This window comes from Cutaneotrichosporon cavernicola (genome assembly GCF_030864355.1).
Source record: "Cutaneotrichosporon cavernicola HIS019 DNA, chromosome: 3".
NCBI lineage: Eukaryota > Fungi > Basidiomycota > Tremellomycetes > Trichosporonales > Trichosporonaceae > Cutaneotrichosporon > Cutaneotrichosporon cavernicola.
In genome coordinates this window covers 381,284-404,789 of record NC_083395.1, presented here as the reverse complement: position 1 = coordinate 404,789, position 23,506 = coordinate 381,284, and the positions used below count along the sequence as shown (strand labels likewise).

General features: G+C 57.0%; 8 protein-coding genes across 8 annotated transcripts; 5 read left to right on the top strand and 3 right to left on the bottom strand.

The window, feature by feature from the left end:
- Positions 1-643: 643 nt before the first annotated feature.
- Positions 644-2,470, top strand: TPO5 (uncharacterized protein; the record flags this gene model as incomplete). Its single annotated transcript, XM_060598575.1, has 5 exons — positions 644-815; positions 859-1,728; positions 1,767-2,154; positions 2,199-2,321; positions 2,356-2,470. 5 exons carry the CDS (start codon positions 644-646, stop codon positions 2,468-2,470), a joined length of 1,668 nt encoding a protein of 555 aa, XP_060455355.1.
- A 375-nt stretch (positions 2,471-2,845) lies between these two features.
- Positions 2,846-4,386, bottom strand: CcaverHIS019_0301580 (uncharacterized protein; the record flags this gene model as incomplete). Its single annotated transcript, XM_060598574.1, has 3 exons — positions 2,846-3,430; positions 3,465-3,727; positions 4,167-4,386. The coding sequence occupies 3 exons, from the start codon at positions 4,384-4,386 to the stop codon at positions 2,846-2,848; spliced, it is 1,068 nt and encodes a 355-aa protein (XP_060455354.1).
- Positions 4,387-4,973: 587 nt separating this feature from the next.
- CcaverHIS019_0301570 (uncharacterized protein) lies at positions 4,974-6,778 on the top strand (the record flags this gene model as incomplete). Its single annotated transcript, XM_060598573.1, has 4 exons — positions 4,974-5,658; positions 5,692-5,875; positions 5,910-6,221; positions 6,256-6,778. The coding sequence occupies 4 exons, from the start codon at positions 4,974-4,976 to the stop codon at positions 6,776-6,778; spliced, it is 1,704 nt and encodes a 567-aa protein (XP_060455353.1).
- Positions 6,779-6,949: 171 nt separating this feature from the next.
- On the bottom strand, positions 6,950-8,818 carry CcaverHIS019_0301560 (uncharacterized protein; the record flags this gene model as incomplete). Its single annotated transcript, XM_060598572.1, has 3 exons — positions 6,950-7,835; positions 7,869-8,318; positions 8,358-8,818. 3 exons carry the CDS (start codon positions 8,816-8,818, stop codon positions 6,950-6,952), a joined length of 1,797 nt encoding a protein of 598 aa, XP_060455352.1.
- Positions 8,819-10,420: 1,602 nt separating this feature from the next.
- On the bottom strand, positions 10,421-11,315 carry CcaverHIS019_0301550 (uncharacterized protein; the record flags this gene model as incomplete). Its single annotated transcript, XM_060598571.1, has 3 exons — positions 10,421-10,570; positions 10,607-11,102; positions 11,140-11,315. The coding sequence occupies 3 exons, from the start codon at positions 11,313-11,315 to the stop codon at positions 10,421-10,423; spliced, it is 822 nt and encodes a 273-aa protein (XP_060455351.1).
- Positions 11,316-13,638: 2,323 nt separating this feature from the next.
- Positions 13,639-15,499, top strand: CcaverHIS019_0301540 (uncharacterized protein; the record flags this gene model as incomplete). The annotated part of the gene is made up of 5 exons (XM_060598570.1): positions 13,639-13,931; positions 13,982-14,562; positions 14,597-14,679; positions 14,719-15,047; positions 15,079-15,499. 5 exons carry the CDS (start codon positions 13,639-13,641, stop codon positions 15,497-15,499), a joined length of 1,707 nt encoding a protein of 568 aa, XP_060455350.1.
- A 2,222-nt stretch (positions 15,500-17,721) lies between these two features.
- On the top strand, positions 17,722-19,312 carry CcaverHIS019_0301530 (uncharacterized protein; the record flags this gene model as incomplete). The annotated part of the gene is made up of 4 exons (XM_060598569.1): positions 17,722-18,230; positions 18,271-18,431; positions 18,520-19,106; positions 19,142-19,312. The coding sequence occupies 4 exons, from the start codon at positions 17,722-17,724 to the stop codon at positions 19,310-19,312; spliced, it is 1,428 nt and encodes a 475-aa protein (XP_060455349.1).
- Positions 19,313-19,793: 481 nt separating this feature from the next.
- On the top strand, positions 19,794-22,752 carry CcaverHIS019_0301520 (uncharacterized protein; the record flags this gene model as incomplete). The annotated part of the gene is made up of 6 exons (XM_060598568.1): positions 19,794-20,075; positions 20,111-20,293; positions 20,354-21,041; positions 21,080-21,161; positions 21,202-21,335; positions 21,371-22,752. The coding sequence occupies 6 exons, from the start codon at positions 19,794-19,796 to the stop codon at positions 22,750-22,752; spliced, it is 2,751 nt and encodes a 916-aa protein (XP_060455348.1).
- Positions 22,753-23,506: the final 754 nt, after the last annotated feature.

Here is a 23,506-nt window from a genome sequence, read left to right as displayed (position 1 = left end):
CCCGATTATCCACAAAACAGAGTTTGTCACCCTTTTGACCCCAGCAAGCCAGCAACAGCCAGCAACCAGTTAATCAATTGCCCACTTTGTCTCGGGCGCAGTGGGGGAAAGGGCCTGGACATTTGCCGCCGCAGCCTCTGGTACCAGTCAAGACACCAAGAGGGACAGTAACTGGGTCACATGGGTCACACCTGTCCTGTTTGAGAATATCCGCCTCACAACATGACGGTTAGATATCGTCCTCGGTCGGTCCGCGGCCAGGGTATTCCCATCTCATTGCATCCCAACCCTCCCTTCCTCCACCTTCCACAGCCTGGGAATACCCATGTTCCTCCATCCAACAGCAACAGCGCTCGTGCTTGACGTTATCCCTCACCAACCCGTCCCCCACCCCCCGACCCCCGACGCCCTTCCCTCACCACCGCCCGTGCCCAGTACTTCCTTTTAGCCCCTTGTCGACCGCCATCTTCCCCGCATGCCCGGAGACTTACAAGCGAGCATGCAAGCCCCGCGCCAACGCCCTGAGCGTCACTGATACGAGTTCGTCTTAAAGGCAACCACTAGTTGGGTTTGACGTTCCCCATCGTCCGCTGGACACCACTGAAACTGTTCACACCCTACATCACACACTCTCTGAGCGGCCATGTCCGACTCCAAGGCATCCGTCAAAGATGACATCGCAGTCGCGGTGCGCCCACGGCAGAGTATCAGCGTCGAGCACGGCGGCACGATGACGCGCGACGACGCGCGCCTCGAGGACCTCGGCTACAAGCCGGAATTGAAGCGTAACTTTTCCAAGTTTGAGACGTTTGGCGGTGAGTACGAGCACGAAAAGTCAGGGGCTAGTGCTAATCTCAGTCGCGTTTAGCATTATGGGTATCGTGCCCTCGATCGCGAGTACCATCTTCTACAACCTGCCGTACGGTGGTCCGGTCGGCATGATCTGGGGCTGGGCGTTGGCGGCATCCTTCATTGCGACGGTCGGACTTGCGATGGGCGACCTCGCGTCGTCCATGCCGACCTCGGGCGGTCTCTATTACTGGACGCACAGGCTGTCGCCGCCCAAGTACCGCAACTTCCTCTCATGGATGGTCGGGTACAACTCGTTCCTTGGCAACGTCGCTGCCATCTCGTCCCTCGCCTGGGGTTGCCAGGGCATCTTCTTCGCTGCGGCCTCGATGGCTGACGAGAGCTTTGTTCCATCCGTCGGCGCCCAGTTCGGTCTCTACTGCGGTATCCTGATCTTCTGCGCCCTGTTCTGTGCATACGGCACAACTCTGTTTGCGCGCCTCCAGACGCCCGCAACGATCCTCAACGTCTCGCTTGCGCTTGCGACCATTATCGGTCTCCCCATTGCCCGTAGGGGTAACCTCAACACGGCTTCCTTCACTTTCGGCGGCTGGGTCAACCTTTCGGGCTGGAGCAACGGCATGACCTTCCTCCTCTCGATGATGGCGCCCGTGTGGACGATTGGATCGTTCGACTGCGCCGTCTCGATCTCGGAGGAGGCTAGCAATGCCGCCATTGCCGTTCCTGCCGCCATCATCGGTTCGATCGGATCCGCAGGCGTCATCGGCACCCTCTACCTCATCATCATCTCCCTCTGCATGGGCACAGACGTCGAAGGCATCAATAACAGTGTTATTGGCCAGCCTCTTGCTGTCGTCTACCAGATGGGCTTCGGAACCAAGGGTGCCATTGTCATTTGGTCCTTTATTGCTATTTCCCGTACGTCCCCTCTGTCAAACCAAAGCTGACATGTGCAGAGGTCTCCATGACCTCGTCACTCATTCTCCCGTCGTCGCGCCAGGCCTTTGCTTTCGCCCGCGACCGCGCTCTTCCCTTCTCCACCTACTGGCACCACATCGACTCGTTCTCCGGCACCCCGGTCCGCACCGTGTGGCTGGTGACGTTCTGCGCGATGCCCCTGGGCCTTCTGGCCTTTGCCGACCCCGTTGACCTGGCGGCCATCAACGCCATCTTCTGCCTCAACATTATGGGCCTGTACGTCGCCTACGGTATTCCCATCGGCGCCCGCGTCCTCTGGGGCAAGTCCCTCCTTCGCCCTGGTCCATGGTACCTCGGCAAGCTGTCGTACCCGATCGCCTGCATCGCGACGGCATGGATGGCCTTTGCCATTGTCATCTTCTGCTTGTGAGTTTTCTTTCCGTCCCAACGATGCAGTCAACTAATGCCAGCCCTGGTAACCCGAACCCCGATGGCGCGACTATGAACTACGCCGTCGTCGTGTCTGCTGCGGTCTGGATCTTCGCTGGCGGATACTACTTCATGCCCAAGATTGGCGGGAAAACATTCTTCATGTATGTTTATATTACGAGTATCGCTGACAACCAGTGGCCCCCGTACCGAGGACCTCTCCGAGGAGGTGCACCAGTACTACGAGGAGACGTTTGGAGACGACCCCAACAAGAACCGGACCGAGATCAAGGCTGTGCCTGTCCAGTCTTAGACAGGCTCATTGCATGGGGAGGGGGGTTTGTACGACATTTTGAGTATCATAAGAAGAAGAATTATGCGCCTGCGTGGCATACTGACCACGCATGTGAATAAAGGGTCCAAGTGTAATAGTGGATGATGCATGCTGTTCAAGCCACTTGTGTGGGTGCACAGGGGTAGAATCTCGTCTTCGGGGCCTGGGAGGGACTGGCTCGTGTGCCATTGGCCGTCTCGATACCGCCAAAGACAGTACCCGAACGCGACCGTGAGAGTTGGCAGCGCCTACCAGTGCTACGCGAGCCGTCAGCGCCACCTATACCTCACCCCCACAGCCATAATCTGATCCGGCGGAGCCAACTTGGAAAAGATTATAGATTATGCATCGGTATCACCCATGGTTCTTTACATGCACGCCGTACCAGCACAGACCCGCGACCGCCCCACCGCCCACGGCAAGCCAAGGGGGCGCTTTGTAATTCCTACAAGCCAAGAAGGAGCCTGTTGCCACGACGGCCCAGAACGGGTCGGCGGTCAATGGCCCACTCACAGCCTGCCTGCTTTCTCCATCGGCCGCGACGTAAACGTACCCGACCAAGAACAGCTGCCACACGGCGGTAAACACCAACCCACTCGCCGCCGCATTAAGACCGCGAATAACACTCCTTGCCACGGCCCTCTCCCTCCAATTAGCATACAACGGAAGCAGGGCGAGCTTGAGCAAAATCCCAGGACCAAAAATGCCGACGTATCCCAAAAACGCGCCCAATCCCCTATTATGCCCAACTGCCAACGCTCCGAGCGCAACGGCAAAGTTGAAGTTGGGGCCGGGGAAGGCTTGGAGAATGGCGAAGATTAGGAGAAAGTCTCGGTCGGTGACCCAGCCTTCTACGACTACGTAGTCGCGGAGGAGGGGGATGACGACTGGTCCGCCACCGAAGATGATCGTTCCGGCCACGACCATGTTGGAGAAGAACTGGATTAGTGATGTGTAGAGTAGAGAGACTTACGTCAAGGGCGCGGGGGACTGTGCGGTCGGCGTTTTGGAGGCCGGCACGAGTGGCCAGCGGGGTGGTGAGGAAGAGGACGAAGCCGAGGAGGAGTGCGATGGCAACGGGTGTCGAGACGACGCGGAGGCGGTTGGTTTCCTCGGCTGCCGCCTCGATTGAGCGAGGCGATGGCCGGTGCCCAGATTCAGACTCGCATTCTGGTGGTTCGTTTTGGACCGAGGGGACCGAGGGGGCAGATACGCGGCGCTCGTCGGTAGGCGTGTCTGGGGTCAGTTGAGTTTTGGGTTGACGCACGAGGGAGGGTGGGGATCTCGATTCCCTCATCTTGTGGTTCGTCACGCTTCCGCCTTGCTCTTCGGACCGGGGCAATGAAGACTTGCCGCCTAAAATCCCACACGAGGGTAGATAAACCTCCTGTAACGATGAGGACGGGATACATCCACGGGGCGTGGTAACAGATTCCAAACGATGCGGCCAACCAAACCAGAGCGAGGGTGAGTTTATCGCTCGCTGCTCCGTGTCCCAACTGTTCGGCCGCGAGACCAATCAACCCCACCGCCGCCGCATTCAATCCGGTCAACATTGCCAAAACGATATTGGGCAAAGTATCTGGGATATGTGCGATGCCTAATCCCAACCCCAACATGCCTAAAGCGCCCGGAAGTGACCATAGTAGGAAAGCGAGTATGCCGGGAAACACACCCTGCGCAACGACGGCAATGGAGAATGCGAGCTGGGTCGATCCGGGGCCGGGGAGGGCGTTGCCAAGTGCGAAGAGGTCAAGGAACGTCACTTGATCGACCCAGTTCAACTTGTTGACAAAACGTTTGCGGAGAAGCACAACGTGTACGCCCGGCCCACCAAAGGACGTGAAGCCAAGATCCCAGTAGGCCTTGAGGACGGCCCAGATGCTTGCGAGCATTGTTGAGTGGCAAGTCTGAAATGTTGGAGAGGTTTTTGTGGTCGTGTAAAGTGGAGGTACGAGTACTAGTCGACATCGCACGTGCGTCCAGACCCAATTCGCGTGATCCGCTTGGACGCCGCGCCCTCGCTGCAGTGAGACTCGTTGCAGAGCCAAGTATCGCGATCAACTTGAGGAACGGGAACGAGGAACATGCCGCACCTCAAATGGGAGAGCGAGGAGCAGCCACGTTCCCAATTTCACAGTAGAGGGATTCGCCGTCGCCGCGCGATCGCGGATGTCGCACAACCGCTATCGCGACGCTCAGACACCCGCTCTGACGTTCTGATAAGATCGAGGTGCCAGAGATTGTAACTGCATAACATTACTACTCGGACAACCAGGGACATGGCTGGCTTGAGCATACGTCATGCGTGGCGACGAGACGAGTGGGCAGCGGGCAAGCGGGCAGTCACCAGCTGTTATACATGGCCGGCGGCATGAGTGAGGGGAGAAATGGAGCTCCACGGAACCAATAACCCAAACCCAACCATCGCCCACCTCTCTCTTGTCCCACTCACCATTCCACCATACATTTCATCGCCACAATGTCCAGCGAAGACGAGCATCCACCTACCAAAGTACCGCGCACGCGCATAGCCCGCGCGTGCGAGAACTGCCGCGCGCGTCGCAAAAAGTGCCAGCCCCCCTATCCATGCCAGGCATGTCGCGATGCCGGCCTGCCCGACTGCCTTGTGCGCGACAAGCCGCGACCCATGCGCCGCAGGCGGTCGCAACAGGCTACAAGTGCGCCCATTGAGGGATCGACATATCCCCAGCGCACGCAGTTCTTGCGCTTGATTGACGAAGAACTGGAACGCCTGTACTCTTCCCAGACGGGCGATTCCGTCTCACTCGAGCTCGAGGAGGCGCCTACCCATCCGGACTGTAACCTCCTCACGCCACTGCCAGAGCTGCCCAACCCACTTCCGCCATCAGCCGCAAAGGCTATGCAGACGTTCTGCGATCACATGCTCCCGTTCTGCAGTTTCATGACTGCTCCGAGAGTGCTCTCCCTCTTTGAACGGTATCTCTCTGCTCCACAGTCGCTGTCGGCCGACCAGACTGCACTCATGTATTCTTGTCTCGCACTCGGATATGTTCGCCTACGTTCGTTCCCGGATAAACGGCACGCACGCGAGGTACCCGATTCTGACCGCACCGACGTACCGTACTTTCGGCACGCGGTTCATTTGCTCGACAAGTGGGGAAGCGCAAGCTTTACCTCGCTCCGTGAGTTTTACACGCCGTCCACACTCATATCAGATACGTTATCGGGATTATGGTTCTACTCTACGCTCGCATGCACGTCCGAGACATGTCGAGAGATTGTGTCGTGGATGATCTCTCAGGCCAAGGAGCTCGGCATCCACCAGGACCAAGGGAGCGCGGCATATTCGCCGGCAGACCGCGCCGACCTCATGTTCGTCCAGGTCCTCTACTCCCACTAGTGGGTAATTCTTCAGTTGTGAGCTGACAACAAGCTGGACGACGGCGCTCACGGGCCGGCCACCGCTTATCCGGCCTGGAGAATTTGAGAACATGACTTTCCGCTCACGCCCTGTGCCTGAGGACCAGGCCGTGGTGCTCGTTCCCCGTCGCAGTCTGATGGAGCTGCTAGTACTCAACACGCAGCTCATGATGAACCTGCACGACAGCCGGAACGCGCGCCTCTCTCTCGATTGGCTCCTCCGAATCGAGGACCGGTGGGACACGTGGTGTGCCACTTGGGTTTCCCAAGGCCGCACAACGGGTAACAAGGTTACCGACCCCTTCCTAAGCGTGTTGTGGGACTGGTGAGTCTTGTCAATCTTAAATGACTAACCATAGGGGCCGGCTGACAGTTCGCGCGGTAACGTTAAACGATTCACGGTTGAGCATGAGTTCGCTCGCAGTCCTCACTCGCTCGGCAATCAAGATCATTGCCTGCTACTACGACTTTTACCTGTACCGCGAATACAACCTGATGTGGCTTCACTTCCGCCACCTCGTCACGTGTGCGCATATTGTCATTATCGCCCATTGGCGTTTCGAGCTCACGAAACCCGAGGCCGAGCATGCGCTCAGCAATGCGCTCTGGATGATTGGGCTCATGGAGGCCCGGTGGGGCAGGCAAGCGAGCGAGGCGCGTCGCAAGATTTTGCAAGTTGCCAACGTCCTCTCTCTCCCCATCGCACCGCCCGCCACGCCGGCAGTTAGTGAGGGTAGCCACGTGATCGGATACGACATGTTTGACCAGAGTGCACTGGGGGTGCTGTACGAGGCATTTGACGCCGCGGTCACTGCGCAAGCGCCAATGTCGGGGGGGTGGACGATCGACTCGCTCTTCCTTGCCCCCGAATATGCCCCGTAGATGCAGTAGACGGTGAATGAAATGAGCTGCGAATGTATCGTGTATGTCTGATGTTGGCTTTCGTGGGATAACCCACAAGCACGTTGACGCGACACCAGCTTGACACCAGCTATCCATACCAAAACATATCAACACAACAAAACCTATCAACACAACCTACGCCCGGCGCATCTACCGCCCGCCCGCTCTTCCGCCCCCTGGCCCATCATCCGCCCACGCCGGGTTATACCTCGGCGGCACCTGCTCCTCAACGACGCGTCCCCCATCTTCGGCCTGGGTGACGACGCTGGGGCGCGGCGGCAGCAGTGCAGGCCCCTTGGCAGGAGAGGGGGGATACATCTGTATCGGGGTGACGGGGGAAAGGGGGGCGGCCGCGGGGGCGGCGGCGGCGTCGGTGAACGGCGATTTTGGCGGATAACTGTGCGTGGGAGGTTGTGAAATGTTGGAATTATACACGCTCCCGACATCGAACGTCTGTCCGCCATGTGACTGTGCCGTATATGACTGTGTCGTATACGCAGACGAAGGATACGAGCCCATGCCACTCCCACTGCCACCCCCAGCCGCATACGCAGACGAAGGATACGAGCCCTTGCCACCCCCACTGCCACTGCCACTTGCAGTCGGCGACACGAGATCTCCGGGCCACGGGACAGGCAGTGGGGTGATATGGTTCTCGTCCGTCATAAACGGATCCGCCGGATGGTATGTCCTCACTTGGCCAGATTGGTTTGTCTGGTCAACGACGTCGATATCGAAGTGGGAGATTGACGAGTGCCTGCGCCTCCATTTCTTGCCCACGCTCACTTTTTCGCCAGAGTAAGAGTGGTCTTGACGTTTGCGTTTGCGCCACCAGATCAACCCGGCGATCAGGAGGATGACAGCGAGGCCGCCGACAATTCCGCCCACCACCGGACCGATCGGGAACGGCTTGTCCGACTTGGAGCCAGCATGTCCAGCCCCAGTGTCGGTGCCAGTGCCAGTGCCAGTGCCAGTCTCAGTGCCATTCCCGTCCCCGCCCTTCAACCCTCCACCAGGAGGAGACCACGCGGCGCCCCTGGCGTCAGCTACAGACTCGGACTCGACTCACCCCTGCGCAACGATGAATCGGGCCAGGCCCCACTGTAATTTGCCGCCGCCCGTGTATTGGATCCGCAGAGTGTATCTCTGTGCCGGATCCAAGCTGCCGAAATACAGGACGTTGCCCGGTGAGATCCATGCGCGTTTGGCGTTGCCGCTATAGTTGGCCAGACCTCGAGGTGGGGCCGGATCGAGAATGACAGCATATGAGCCGTAGTCGCTCCCGACAGCTCCGGAGACCATGGCAATCGACGCGTTGATGGGCACGGGCATGGATACCGAGGCGCTGACTTGTTCGGTGATGAGTGTGTCGTATTGGGAACAACTGGACGAGCTCATTGTGGCGTTCTCCATGTCGCCGCAGATTCTCCAACTCGGTGTCCAGCGGCCCATGACACCCAGATCGGGATTGATGCCTGTATCATTAAGCGACCCTATGTCCTTCTCAATATCGACCGCGCTTTTGTCAGATTTGTTTCAACAACAAAAAAAAACATACCCGTCCCCACCGATGATAGTGGTTAAAGTGACATTTGTCACGCTAACGGTCCCCTCTGTGACTGAGAGGATTGCGTTATGAGAAGTATATGGCAATCCTCCAACCCCAACACCACCGACATCCATCGGGCCAGAATATGTCTCGTTGTCATCAACTTGGATGGATACTTGGCCCGAGCCGTGGAAGTACACGCCTGTGCCGACCCACGATACCGAGACTGTGGCGCCGATGTGGGAAGTGACATGGGCGTTATCGCCATCTGGCATGGCGCCCGTGTTGTACTCGCCCCACGAAGCGAGGGAATACGTCTCGTTCCAGCCGGCGTCCGAGGTGGTGTTGAATGGCTCATACGCGAGGATAGCGGCAGTTGACCGCATCGTCACATTGTACTCGACGACCGCGAGGACGTTGCTGACCAGGAGGGCGGCGAAGAACAGGGCGGTCAAGAGATGACCAAACATTGTGAGTGAGAGTGAGAGTGAGAGTGAGAGTGTGTGTGAGTGATGCATGTTTACGCGTACGATGAAAAAAGCACAAAAGGCAGAGAGGACAGGGTAAAAAAACAGGGAAGGGAAGGGATCGCGCTGGAAGCAGGGGACGCGTCTCATCTTAATATTGAACCCTGAGTTTGAATTGGAAGATGAATCGCAAGGTGCTCAAGCTTGCTCACTTTAAACATCTCTTTTGTCATGAAACGCATAGCACTCACTCACTCACTCTCATACAAGATACAAGCTGCCAGCTGCCAGACTGCCAATGTCTGATGTGGGCCAAGGTGACCTCACAATGACAATGCCATGTCATGTCAATGTCACTGATGCCTCCACGTGTTTCTCTCTCGCCCAGCCTGCTATCATACAGCCCTTGCCATGCGTCCAACGCCATGTCCTTCGGCACAGCTCGGTTCTGACCCGACTGCCGACTCCGTTCAAAGCAGCCCAACGGACATGGCCTCCCTCTCCATCTCGACATTGATTCTTGCACAGACCCAGCGGGGTCCCCGGAATAGCTCTCGAGGCTGTCCCACGCCACGCGGAAATGTACTTGCTGACATGAAGATACCAAGGGATACCTGGCGATCTGGCAATCTGAGGATCTGGGGATTGGGTGCCACCAAAGTTGGCGGTGGCGCCCGGGCGTCCTGAGGTAGGGAATGCTCCATTCCAGGTTGAGGTTGACAACTGGGAATGGCGCCTAATCCTAACTGTGGTCGTGAGGGAAGTGGACGAGGGTCGCATCCCTGCTAATAGATTTCTGCTGCCTGATGGCTTTGGTGCATGGTGCATCCCTGCTATAGATTACTGCTGATGGCTTTGGCGCATGGTGTCGCCTAAGCCGAGGCTGTGCAAGAGCAAACACCCTCACAAAGACCCAGACCATACATGGGCCCATAGCCAGACCCAGACTCAGACCCAACCATTACAAAGACGCAAAGCGCGCAGCTCTAAATCTGTCACCTGTGCCTTCAAGTGCCTGTAACCAAGTCCCTTTGGTCTGCACATGCCATATTGGTGAGTCTTGGTGCCTATCCCGCTCGGCGGGTGCACGTTTCCGCCTTCACTCCCCTCAGGCCTTGTGAGCCCATGCAAGCGAACAGCCCGGCTCCACAATAAGTCGACGTTGGGCGGTGGGAACCCGCAACTGTATATCGGTTCTTGCGCTATCACCATCTTTGGCTTGGCCAGCCCGGTTCACTGTTCACTCCGGTAACACTCTGCGTCCAGAAAGACCACTCTCGATAAGACCAGTTAAATATAGCATAGGTCTACAACGTCTGCCAATATTCTTCTGCCCACTGGGCGCGCCGGCCCAGGTCCCACGGGAACAAAGTCAAGTCTATAAGTGTTGGTCCCGCGGGAACAAAGTCAAGTCTATAAGTGTTCGGTCTATTGTCCGGTGCAGGCGGCCGAACGTGGCGCCACGCCATCTCGCCCTTGACAAAGAAAGGGCTGCCGCGGTACGGTACTTGTACGGGGGCTGGCGTAGTGCGGAGGTTCAAGCCGCAGCATTATACGAAACGAGGTGGTTTAAAAGTGCGGATGCGCGGGAAGAGATTATGGTTACTAGCACTTCTTGGTGACGGTGGCAGTGGTTTTGACGACGACAGTGGTGGCGGTGGCGCACGACACAGTCGTGGTCACGGGAGGGCCCTTGGTGGTCGTGAAGGTGGTGGAGGTCTGGGTGGTCACCTTGGTGTTGTAGGCAGTGTCGGTCTTGGTCAGGTAGCAGCTGGTCTTGGTAACGGTCACTGTGCTGGGAACGGTCTTGGTTATGGTCGAGGTAGTCACTACTGTGGTGGGAGTGCACGAGGGCCCGGGGTTGCCGCCTCCGCCGCCTCCTCCTCCGCCGCCTCCTCCTCCGCCGCCTCCTCCTCCGCCGCCGCCGCCGCCGCCGCCGCCGCCGCCGCCGCCACGGCTGTCCAAACCAGATGTACGCTTGCGCTTCTCTGTGGGGCCACGAGGGGGGAGACCGTACTGCAGACGCTGGGCGTTGGTGAGGTGATCGGGGATTTCTTTCTTGCTCCACTGGTTGGCGCAGACGGTCTTTGTGGCGGCGCACACGGTACTGGTAACAGTCTTGGTGGGGGGAGCAGTGACGGTAATGGTGGGGGTCGACGTCTTGGTGGAGGTGACGGTGGTGGTCGAGCAGATGGTCTTGTCCTGCGTCTTTGTGATGGTGGTATAGCACCACTCACCGCAGGTGGAGGTGACGGTGGGACCTCCCGCCCCAGGCACAGTTTTGGTACTAACCGTCAGATATGGGTGATGAATCAAGTACTCACGAATAGCAGGTCGAAGTGACGGTGCCACAGACAGGGGTGGGCTTTGTGGGCGGCGGCCTTTTGAATGGGTCGGCCTCAACGCCTGGGTCGGCGACAGCCTCGGGGTTGGGGACGGGGTTGGCGAGCGCAAGTGGCGCCGCGAGGAGAAGGAGGAAGGAGAGTGGGTTGATGAGCATCTTTGGTTATGGAAGCACACTGGAAACCAGTGTGGAACTAGAAGAGGAGAGCAGGGGCAGAGAGGAGATAGACACTACGGGGGAAGAAGGCCATGTAGCTGGTTCTTAAGAACCGGGCTTGGTATGTCGGGCAGTCACAGTCACTCGAGCTCGTTTCTCAACGCACAACACTTGTCACGCCACAGACAAAAGATCACCAGTTCTCTCTATGAGGGTCCAGAAGAGGCTGAGCCCGTAATATCCTAGCTGGAGGCTGCAGAACGGAATACCTTGAGAGTTTTCCTGCCATGACCGCAGAAGCGAAGAGAGTGTCCCTGCCATGACCGCAGAAGCGAGAGAGAGAGTGTTCCTGTCATGAACGCAGAAGCGAGACTGGGCCCGAAATATCCTAGCTGGAGGCTGAGCCCGAAAGATCCTAGCTGGAGGCTGCAAAACGGAATACCTTGAGAGTTTTCCTGTCATGAGCAAGAGAGTTTTCCTGTCATGAACATGGTAGCGTGCAGGGAAATAGGTCGATATTGCAGTTTGGGCCGCCCGGCTACGTAAACGATCGCTGCCCGCGTCCTCTATGCTGGTAGTGTGCCCGGATGCTTAAACTCTTTCCTATCTGGCAGTGTAAATGAGGCTCTTGATGATCCGGAACGGCCTGGCCTCGGTCGACCGGTGCCATTGTTCTGGCACTACGTCTTTTGAGGGACTATGCTGCGACGAGATTATTCGGCCGCTCAGGGCTCAGGGCGTGACGTTTTTTGCGGGAATAGGTCAGATGGCTTCGTACTTCGCCGCCACACCTTGGTGCAGCTTTTGTCAGTACTCCGCGGAAGAGAGGGATCAAGGGATGAGGAGAGCAAGCGCAGGTGGCAGGTGACGATCGACTCAGGCAAAGCCGTCCCGGTGCCTGAAGCTTACCAGATAATCTCCTGGTGGGCCCTGTTTTCCGATCTCTCCAGCTTTGAACCCTTTAACGTAAGTACGTTACCTGAACCTGGTATATGAGCATGTACCTGAGGACATGACGTCCCGCTTGATGAGTTTGACAGAGAGGCCGAGTACTATTGTTGATGCATGACATGAGACGGCCAGTCTCAACGGGAGCTGTGGCGCCAGGATTTCGGGTCAGGGACCGCCGGTCAGGGTCAAGTGTTGACCGGCCAGTTGACGGCCCAGAACCAGATCCAGAACGCGCATGTTCTGCTCTTCGGTCAGTGGCAGTGCTGCGAGGTGCCGAGTTGGGGCTGCGATGGCGACAGATCCAGTCCTGTGGATGTGGGTCGGCACAACTGCACAATGGCACAACTGGACAGACCGGGCAGTCGCCGGACGCGCCTCGTTTGGAGGAGATTTGTCTCTCCTAACTGCGCGATAAGGCCTTTGGACAGCCCTTGCTATGTTTGAACAGAACGTGGCGAGGTACTGGTCGACCTCGGGTGATGGACGGGGTGGGATGTTGCAAGACATCACCAGTCGTCTTGGCTGCATCCGTCCAGGAAAACATACAAAGTTCCAAGTTGGGGGACATCAGCCGACACGTGGCAATGGGACGGGATCAATTTGCAGCTAGAGTAACAGAATGCTCCAGGCCATGTTTCATGGTGAAACGGATCTGAACACGTCTGAGCGATCTGAGCAATCAACTGCAGGATCGCAGGACCCGGACCCTGGGTGATTGCAAGGAATGGATGAAATGGGGTTCCAACGCAGACCTTCTATCTAAGGGTTGGCCGGTGTTTCGGAGATACAGAGGTGGCAACGGTGTTTTCGGGGTATACCGGGGGCCGAAGAGAGGAGAGGGTCCAGCATGTCGACCTGAATGTTCCGAGGGATGGGGGATGCGAGTGCCAGGGTGCCGCCGGGTTTATCAGCTGGAATTAGGTGACTGCCACCTGTTGCGTCAGTAGAGACGCACTCTACTCTACGGCTTCATCATGTAGTGGAACGTTCGTCCAGCGCGCTTGGCCACTTGCCAGCCTTCACCTCCGGGTGCCAGCAATCAGGAAACGGAGCAGCAAGCTAGTTTGGTCACTGCACTCCCTGACTGGTGAGAGTGAGAGTGAGGTGCTTGGGAAAGGATGACGACAAACACACAAACACGTGTGGGCCGTGTTTTTTTGGTCAAGACTTGCTATAAATATTCAAGCTTTTCAGTTTGGCCGGAATCGAGTGTACGTCGGATGTGGCCCAGGGCATCCATCCCAACATTCCATGTCGTCATCCATGCCCACCAACCCATCCAGCCAACAACCACCAACCACCATCCAGCCAACAACAAGCAAACTAACCTCTCCACCTTTACACTACGCTGACACTACCCTCCATCCTCACCATGGCTGCACTCACTGGTCTCAAGGCTGGCTTGACCAACTATGGCGACCCCGACTTTGCGCTTTTCCTCCGCAAGGCATTCATCAAGGGAGCCGGCTACAGTGACGATGCACTCGACCGCCGCGTCGTCGGCATCGCAGACACGCGCTCGGGATACAACCCCTGCCATGCAAACATGCCGGCGCTACTCGAGGCCGTCCAACGAGGCGTAATGCTGGCCGGTGCACTACCCATCTCCTTCCCCACCATATCGCTGCACGAGAGTTTTGCCTATCCCACCTCGATGTTTCTGCGGTGCGCAACTTGCAGCTGCTGATTCAACTATTTGACTGACCTGACAACAGCAACCTGATGGCCATGGACACCGAGGAGATGGTGCGCGCCGCACCCATGGATGCCGTTGTGCTTATCGGGGGATGCGACAAGACCGTCCCCGCACAGCTCATGGGCGCAATTAGCGCCGACGTGCCTGCGATCCAGCTCGTTGTCGGCCCGATGGTGACGGGTTCTCATCGCGGAACTCGAGTCGGCGCATGCACCGACTGCCGTGGATATTGGGCACGGTACCGGGCCGGTGAGATTGATCTCGAAGAGATCGCCGCTGTGGGGAACGAGCTCGTTCCGTCCGCTGGCACATGCGGTGTGATGGGCACAGCCTCGACCATGGCATGTATCACTGAGGCGCTGGGAATCGCGCCCCTCGGGTCCGCGTGCCCACCTGCCAACGGAAGCCAGCGTCTCCGCGTCGCCGAGATGACAGGCAAGCTCGCTGCGACAGGAATTCCGCGCCCCAGCGAGGTACTGTCGCGCAAGAGTTTCGAAAACGCCATCACAGTTCTCCTGGCAATTGGAGGGAGCACGAACGCTGTTGTACACCTCCTCGCTATTGCCGGGCGTGTGGCAGGCCTCAATCTCACTCTGGATGGTAAGATAATACTCGGAAGACGGGGCTGAGGTAGACTTTGACATCATCGGACGTAGGACACCCCTCCTCGTCGATCTCAAGCCCTCGGGTTCGGCGTACATGGAGGATTTCTATCGCGTGAGTCTTCCTTGGCCTAGGCCCATGACTGACAACAAGGCTGGTGGTGTCCCGACGCTCCTAAACACTCTTCGGCCACTTCTTCATCTCGACGCGCTCACCATCACTGGCCAAACGTTGGGTGCGGCCTTGGAAGCATTCAAGCCCTTCCCACAAGACATTGTTCGGCCATTATCGGACCCGTTATATCCCGCTGCGGCGTTGGTTGTCCTCAGAGGTAACCTCGCTCCCCTTGGAGCCATCCTCAAGGCCTCGGCAATGATGTCCCATCTGAAATCGCACAAGGGCCGCGCATGTGTCTTCACCAGTGCGGACGACATGCTTGCCCGCATAGACGACCCCAATTTGGACGTGGACAAAGACTCAATGTAATTTCCCAAGAAGCCAGAGCTGATACAGTCTGGTATTACAGAACATCGGGCCGGTAGGACACCCCGGCATGCCTGAGGCGGGGTATACTCCTATTCCGAAGAAACTCGCGCAGGCCGGCGTGCGCGACATGCTCCGCATCAGCGATGGGCGGATGAGCGGGACGGCCAGTGGTGCCGTCGTCCTTCACGTTGCGCCCGAGGCTGCTGTCGGTGGACCCCTCGGTGCCGTACGTGATGGCGATATGATCCACGTCGACGTCGAGGCGCGGCGGCTGCACCTCGACGTCGAGGAGGATGAGATCGCGCGTAGGTTGGAGGAGTGGAAGACACATGTGAAGGGGCGGGGACGCGCGAGGCCTAAGAGGGGGTACAAGGCTCTCTATGACCAGCGCGTATTGCAGGCGGACCGCGGGGCCGATTTCGACTTTTTGACCGCCGAGGGCAGGTAGCGTGAGATGCATTCAGGCTCATGACGACCACTTACATAAGCCTCCACCACGCCCAACATGTACCCTGCACCTCAACTTGTGTGTTTCGCTTTCATTCGTTGGCACCGACATTCCTGGAGGCACTCGTTGCCCGACGCTCCTGTCCCAGGACCCGCTCTACATCGGCGTCCTGCACCACTTTCATCCGCAACATGGTTCACTGACTCCAACACCCAACATCGACCGTTCTTATAGCTCAGTGGCTAGAGCGTGCGATTGCAACTCAATTCCAGTTCTCATCCGAGCCGGAAACGACACATATCGCAAGGTCCCTGGTTCGATCCCGGGTAAGAACTGCTTTTTGGCCTCTGCGACCTCTGGAGCTGTCGGGGAGGGTTGTAGGAAGAGCGTTGAGAGGCTGGATCGAGGTCAGTCAGTGTCTGACTTTGGTGATTTCGCCCGCGAGGCGGCTTGGGGGTCGGATAAATCGGCCCCGTTGCCTTGGGATACTGCGTTTCAGGCGTTGGTGGACTGAGAGCTCACTCAGTGCGGCCTGACGAGGGAGTGAGAGTGCTAGTCGTCCTCCAAATCCCCCTTGTCGCTGTGAGTGTTGTCCTGCCAGCTCGACAGAGGGCGTGTAGCGCATCGCGGACCCCAGCTCGCGGCAGCTGTCGTCTTGCGACGATAGCTCAAGGCCATAGTCATGCGACGAAGACTGCTCGCAAGGGCTTGTCGTCAGGCCGCGTCAGTGATCTCAACCTGTGCCAAGCCAGCTACTGTACCATCACCGGGGGCTCATCTCCGCGCCACTTGCCACATTGACAGCCATCGGATCCATACAAACTCTGTCTGACATAGTATACAGAACTGTTCCCGCCGCCTACTTGCGCTGGCCGTAGGCGTGGGTCGCGTAATGGCCGTCCGCCACGATGATGTTGGCGGGGTTCTGGGGCTTGCCGTTGAGGAAGTTGTCAATGATCTCACGGGTGCCAGGGGCGTAGCGGGCCTGAGCGTCGACAGTGGTTCCCGAAGGCCGTTGGAAGTAGGGAAAATGGGATTGGGTCAGGGCCCGGGAAGGGGTGACGTCACATGAACCTACTTTACTTGCACGTGGTGGAAGATGGGATCTGGCCACGTGATAGGGGTAGCCCTTGGTCATCTCGATTCGATCCACCATGTACCCACCCACCCCCACCCACCCACACCCACCTACACACCACTCCTCACACTTCCTCCTCTATCACTACTCCTTGTTACAACCTATTCGACCACCGAGTGGCCTTACCTTGGAAACTCGACCTGTACCGACGTAACGCCCATGCATGTGCAACGTGCTCGACCGTCTAGCTGTGGTTAGGGGGTGGGCTGGCCAGGTTGGCTGGCAGTGTGCGCTTGGTCAAGGTGGAACCATGCTGGTCACGTGACATTGCACTTGAGGCAGTGCGGAGGTGGAGGTGAGACTGGAGGTGGAGGTTGAGATGGACGCGCTTGACTTGTGTCACCGCCTTCCTCAGCACCATCTACTCTCACCTCCCTCTCATTTACTACTCCTACTCGCCTAATCACTCCTTTCTATCCCAAGGCCATCAACCCAGTGCGTATCACCACTGTGCTCCTCCCTTCCCAGGCGTACATGCTGACATTGACGACCTCTGTGTGCACACCACAGCTCAGCATCACGGCCATTCCACCCACCTTCCCCACCCACCTTCCCCACCCCAACTCCCTTCCCACTCCAACTCCCTTCCCACTCCAACCCCCCAACCCTCCAACCCTCCAACCCTCCAACCATGCCCAACCGCTTTCCCCCGGGAGCTGAGACTCCAAAACAGCGAAGGGCTAGGCGAGGCGTTACCGACCACAGGATTCATCAGTTGCTTGCTATCAAAGAGACGCCCGTATTGCCACTCTCAGCCAACCAACAGGACTACCTTCCCCGCATCATTAAATGGTACGCCCAGCTCGCAGCCCAGGTGAATGGCCACCACATTCACGGCGTCAAGTACTACGACTGGGAAACGGCAACAGGTCCTGATGCTCCTACCTGGTCTGGAAAAGCCTTCCAAACCTTCCTTTTCTTCGTATCAATCCGCGTGAACAAAACACATGGGAAGAGGATTACACAACGTACCTTCTTCGGCGACTGCGTCGCCATCCTGTCCCTCTACAACCGAGCGCGTCGACTGGCCGGCCGAGACCAACTCTCCGATGACCTTACAAAGGTCTACTGGCAGTCGTCAGTCATGTTTGGCAAGAAGCTCCCGGCCGACAAGATCCGTCGCACTCACCTTCGACCCGAAGGCGTAGTAGCCATGTTGGTTGCCTTGCCAAGGCTCGACAGACCCATCCGCAGCATGATGTCATACACGCTATACATCTCCATATCTGCCGGCACTGGGTTCTGTTACGGTTCAATCTGCCGCGGCGGCGATGCCAAGTGGGACGACTTGAAGGACAGTCAACGCGGCCTGCGTTGGCGGTCTACGGTACTGTGGGTAGTAGAAGGACAAGGGGAGCTTAACGATGTGGTGGCGTACGTCTCGCCCGAGCACGTCAAGGGTGGCGCGCACACGCTGCAGACATTCTTTCCCATCATGTCGACCCCGGTACTCGCTGCATCCGCCAACTGGATGCTTTTGCTCACTCTCTTCCTAGACTCTGGTCGTACCGTTGAAGACCTCAAACGCGTACTGGATCCAAAGTTTCTCGGCCCTGAGAAGAAGCCCCGCCGCATCCACGTGCCTTCCGCAGTGTAAGCACAGTCAGACAAAGTCGAGTTGACGAGTTTCTAGTGAGAACAAGTTTCTCGTCCAAGGTAGGCGGCCAGACCAAACGCCTACGATGAAAAGTGTCAACCTTGTCTTGAAGAGCGTTTCTCGGCTTAGCGGGTTCGACGGCGACGTCACAACGCACTGCTTCCGCCATCTCATTGGTGACGAGGTGTATGAGAAACGTGAGTCCATGTAACACACATGAGCGTTTGGGTTAGGAAACAGAACAGGCCGAGATGGACAAGATGGACAGGTTTGCTGACAGAACAGGAGGGTTCGAGGCGACCAGGCGTACCCTCCAGCACAAGAAGACGACCTCAACTCGTTACTATATCAGTCCAGTCCTCCCGAGCTACGTGACCCAGGCTCTTTTTGATGATCCCGACGGCAGCCCGCTCGCAAAACGACTCCGCCGGGCCACCTCAAAGCCCGACTCCAACGCTCCTATCCCTGCCAACCTTGCACTGGACAAGGAACGGCTCAACAATCTCAAGGAGGACTGCGAACTTGTTGGGCTACTAGCAGAGCAACAGCAAATCAAGGGCACTATCGTTGAGAGCTATGGGACCATCACTGCAGCGCCGGAGGAAAAGCAGCGCCAGTACCGGTCATGCGCACGCAGGTATCGTGATCGTCTGGGACAGCTTTGCGAGGTCGAATTTAAGGAGCTGCGTGATCAATATTTCGACACCAAACAGCGTAGCATTCTGCCTCCAGTTGACCCCAACTCATCTTCCACGACCAGCTCCTCTTCAACCAAGCGACCTCACGTGGCCACAACGTCAGCGGAGGAGGAGATCGACCGCATCAGCGAAGATGACCCTACGTTCAACGTAGATCTCGACATTGTCAACTTTGTAAGGAGTTTTATTCTCTTTGATGCTGACACTAGGCGATTGAACAGGCGACTGCCGAGGATACGGGACTGACCTGTCACGACGATGAGGCAGTCGAGAAGGACGTACAGGAGGAGGATGACGAGGATGATGCCTCGGTGATTGCTGGTCTCATGGGAGGCCCGTGCTGTAACATTCTCAAACTGGCCGAACTTATCCTGGCTTAGAACAGTACATGTAGCTCTGAGTAGGTGCCCTGTACAGATGCATTCGCCGTCCTTTGATCCGTCCAGTACTGCATACATCATTTGAGGTTGGTGGAAGGCGCGACCTGGCTGGCTGCCACGCGGGGACGCTTCTGCATGGTGAGTGATTCGTGACAGTTAGGTGTCACTGCCATATCCCGACAGTATTCTGCAAGTGGACCCGCCGACCACAACGCAATCAGGGTGGTCACGGTGAGCACAGAGAGAATCCATGGGGTTTGGTGTCACTTTGCTCATCTGTGAATCGGCTTCATGCTGTTCGCGCACGAGCCAGATTGGTGACGTAGGGGGGCGAGTTGCAGAAGACGAGTAGCCACACACACGCACACACACACACTCGCACGCAATCCACTGTCAGCTTCTCACACTTTCCCATTCACTCTCAATTTCTCACACTTCTGCTTCTCTCCCTCACACTCTCACCTCTGCACCTTCCTCCACTATGAGCTCCAACGACGAGATGGATGTCGACCCCAGGATGGACATCGAGGACGACATAGATATCGAAGACGACATGGACCAGGACTTCGACGTCTTGCTCGCCGAACTCCATGAGCGGGAGTTGGACGACGAGGCTGGACCATGTGATGTACCAGAGGACGAGGTCCATCGTCAGTCCAAGCTGACATGGCGTCGGTTCAAAGAGTTTTTCGAGGAACAACGAAACTGCGGTCTGCTCAACCTCATGCCAGGCTGTCCCAAGGCACATACAGACTATCTCGACGTACGTCAATACTGTCTGTCGTTGCTGACCAGCAGAAAAACTTTGCTCAACTCGACTACGGCACGTGTGCCGCCTTCATGCTCTGGATGGCAGGCAGCACTGCGTCCAGTATCGAGAATCCGGGCCCTAGCATTGTCACCCTCACGGGATACTGGTTCTATTTCAAGCAGCACTACTTTGCAAAGCGCGGTGGCCAGTTGATTCCGAAGGACATTTGCGTGAGTAGCTGAAACCTCGGTTGCAGACTATGCTCATGCCTACAGCTCGCTATTAACAAGCTCCTCGATTCCTTTCTAGAGGAAGGGATCCTGTCAGATATTCGCCGCGTCCGCACAATTGCAACGCCTGCGGGCATCAGGTCTATCGCTTTTTCTGCCTGGCAGCCTGAGTGGTCTCCTAACGTCCTACAACGTCGGTGGCAGTTCATCTTCTGGCAAGCCGTAATGCTTCAAGGCAACACCCGTGTCAGGAGCATTGTCGGTGACAACAAGGAGCAGGTGGCGGCATACGGCCACTTCAAGTTGCTGTTCGGACGTGTCAACGATGACGACTCTGCGCCAGAGTATCAAGTTGGTCTTCTCATGCAGCCGATCAACAGCAAGACCGCCACAGCCAAGGGCACATTCCATCTCCTCAACTCAACTGCCGAGCGCTGGCGGTGCCCAGTCACGTCATTCCTGGTTCTAGCCAGTCTAGACGATGCTCTTCCGGAGAACCTTGACCTCGGCATGTTTGACAACATTGGTCAGATCCTCAATGGGGAGGAGATCAAGATTCTAAGCTGTCGCAAACCGGACATGCCAGTGTTCCGCGGAGAGAATGCCAAGCGGGGCATGTATAACAACGCGTGGAATAGCAAGGGTCTTGGGGTCCTGCTCAAGAATCTTTGTGAGCTCGCGGAGTTTGAAGCGCACCTTCAGCCCAGTTCATATCGAACGATAGGGCTTCAGTACATGGCAATCAGCGGTGAGTCAAGTAAACTTTACTCGTTGAACTAACTCAAGGCGTGGAACTTGAGAAGTTGCAGATCAAGGCCGATCATGTGTTCAACTCGACCGTTACAGACATCTATCTGAGGCAATTGCCGTGAGTCTCTCATCTGGGTGGCACTTGCGCTAACGTCTAGCCCGGTAGATATTAAGGCATTGGTCTGGGGCCAGAAGGACCGCTTGATGGAGGCTTACGAACTCCATCCTCACGCGACTCGTCCAGGGCTCGGTCCAGCTCGGGCATCAACAGTCACTGGGGTTGTGCCTTCCTGTACGTGCTCTAAAGCCACCCTCGCTAACAGGAAGCGCTCGTGAACCCCGAGACTGAGGTCGAGTACCTAGACATCATGCAGAACATCCTCTTCGGAGCCAGCAAACTCGACGGTGCCACCCTGAAGCAGTGTGCGGTTCCCCTGCCGCAGCTCAACTCTCTTTCCAGCTTCATGCCCGCTGGCGGTGTCGGCAAGAACGATACGTGCGCTACCTGCGGCCGGGTCCTCGAGGGATGTCCTTCCGACATTCTCGAACACGTCCTTCCTTGCGCCCGAGCTGAGGTAAAGAAGGAGGTGCGAGCTGGCCTCCTTGGAAAGTACCCCGTCTTTCCCTCCCTCGACATGCACCCATCCCTCACATTTACCGACTCGGTCACTGACAAGAAATCCAAGCCTCACCCGACTAGCATCGGACGTGGGTCGCTCAACCCGCGGTTGGTGTGGAACGACAACCAAGGAGAATGGACGTTCGACTTGTCGTCCTTGAAACTCGCGCTCTACACTCAGCTCTCCAAATACGGCAAGTTTACGTGCAAATGTGGGCATCGATCGCTTTGCATCTCAATGGCAGTCCAGCACCAGCTATCGCATGGGCTGTGGGTAGCAGATCTTCCTAAAGCCCTCAGCAACAAGAAATTCCGCCTTCCATGCGAACCGAGGTACTTCTGGGAACTCGGACGCTGGGTGTCGGACCCGCGAGAGCTCGAGATCGTATGCGAGCGTCTCTTCAACGAGCGCTTCGTCAACCTCCCTCAAGACTACCGATACCGGGTTCGTTATGACATGTGTCTCGGCGACGTCGAAGCGGCGGCACTCGAGCCTGACCTCCAGCCAGGTTACACAGACTACAGTTATGACGGCCGTATCTGCCGGTCGACCATCCTGCACGACAGGGTTTGCTTTTGCTGTGTCCACTCCACGGCTGAAGCGTTCCACGTCCGTATGGCTTTCCCAGCTGCCAAGCATCACCAAGCACTTCATCTGTGTCGAGAGTTTCTACGAGCCAAGGACGAGGAGGAGGGTATCTTCGTCCGCCGGGGCCAGCTCATCTGCCCCGACCTTGTCTGTTCTCGCCACCACCGCACGTTTGACAACCTTCTGTACCTTGTGTGGCATCTCGCAGCCGTTCACCGCCTTCAGCTGCATAAGACCCTAGCCAACCGCACAACACCCATGAGCGAGCTTACCGTCGCAGACGCGTCCGAGCTCATAATATTCCTCGCGGCTTGTGCGCCTAATGCTCTCAGCACGACCCTCGAAAAGGCAGCCGCCACACCTTTGGACGAGCTCGATTGGACGTACGCGCTAGAGAACGTCGACTTTATTCGTTCTCTCGAGAACGCAGACTTTAGAAGCACGCTCGCCAACGTCGACTTTGCCGGCGTTTTCAACGATGTGGATTTTAGCTTCTCATGAAAGTAACGTTGGGGAATTGGTAGACATGTAAAGTTGGCTTGTACCTTCAACAGCAGGTAGTATGAACATTCATGCCTCGTTTTACTGTCCGCCAGCATTGCATATCACGACCATGGACGCTACTTATCCTCGGAGACTGGGCGCAACACCTACCCTCGTCGTGCCCCTAAACTTGTATCTCTATCCAAGTACCCGCTCGCTTCGTGGGCTGGTGATAGGTTCGGTTTCGGCCGAGGCCCTGAAACTGGCCACGGCCGCCGGTCGGTGGTTACTTAAGTAGATACTTTGTATGTACACCTTACACCATGCCATACTACGTCTAGTCCCCCCCTATGGTTCTATCGTAGTATTGACCTCCTCTACTCGAGGAGCGGCTTATAATTCCCTTCAAAGCACCTCGCTGCGCTTGTACGACGCTCGGTTAGCTTTTGATCTGTTGAAACATCCCTGCGCTCCGTGCGTCCAGGGTAGCCGGGCCACAGCTCATACTTATCGGCTCGTATCTGCTGTAGTCTTCTTCTGCATACGTGGCTGGACTTGTTGTGAACGACTGAGAGGGTAAGGGCGGGGGTTAGTGACCGTTAGAGGCGCTCAGGAGTTGTACAGTTGTACCCTGCTTCCCAAAGTCCATTGCTTGATACCACTATGTACAGACATTAGGAAATCTACAATGCTCCCTCTTACACAACAACGCTTGACCTCAGCTGGCTCCACCCTCATCACTGTTACTATCCTCGCCAGGTTGTTCAGCCTC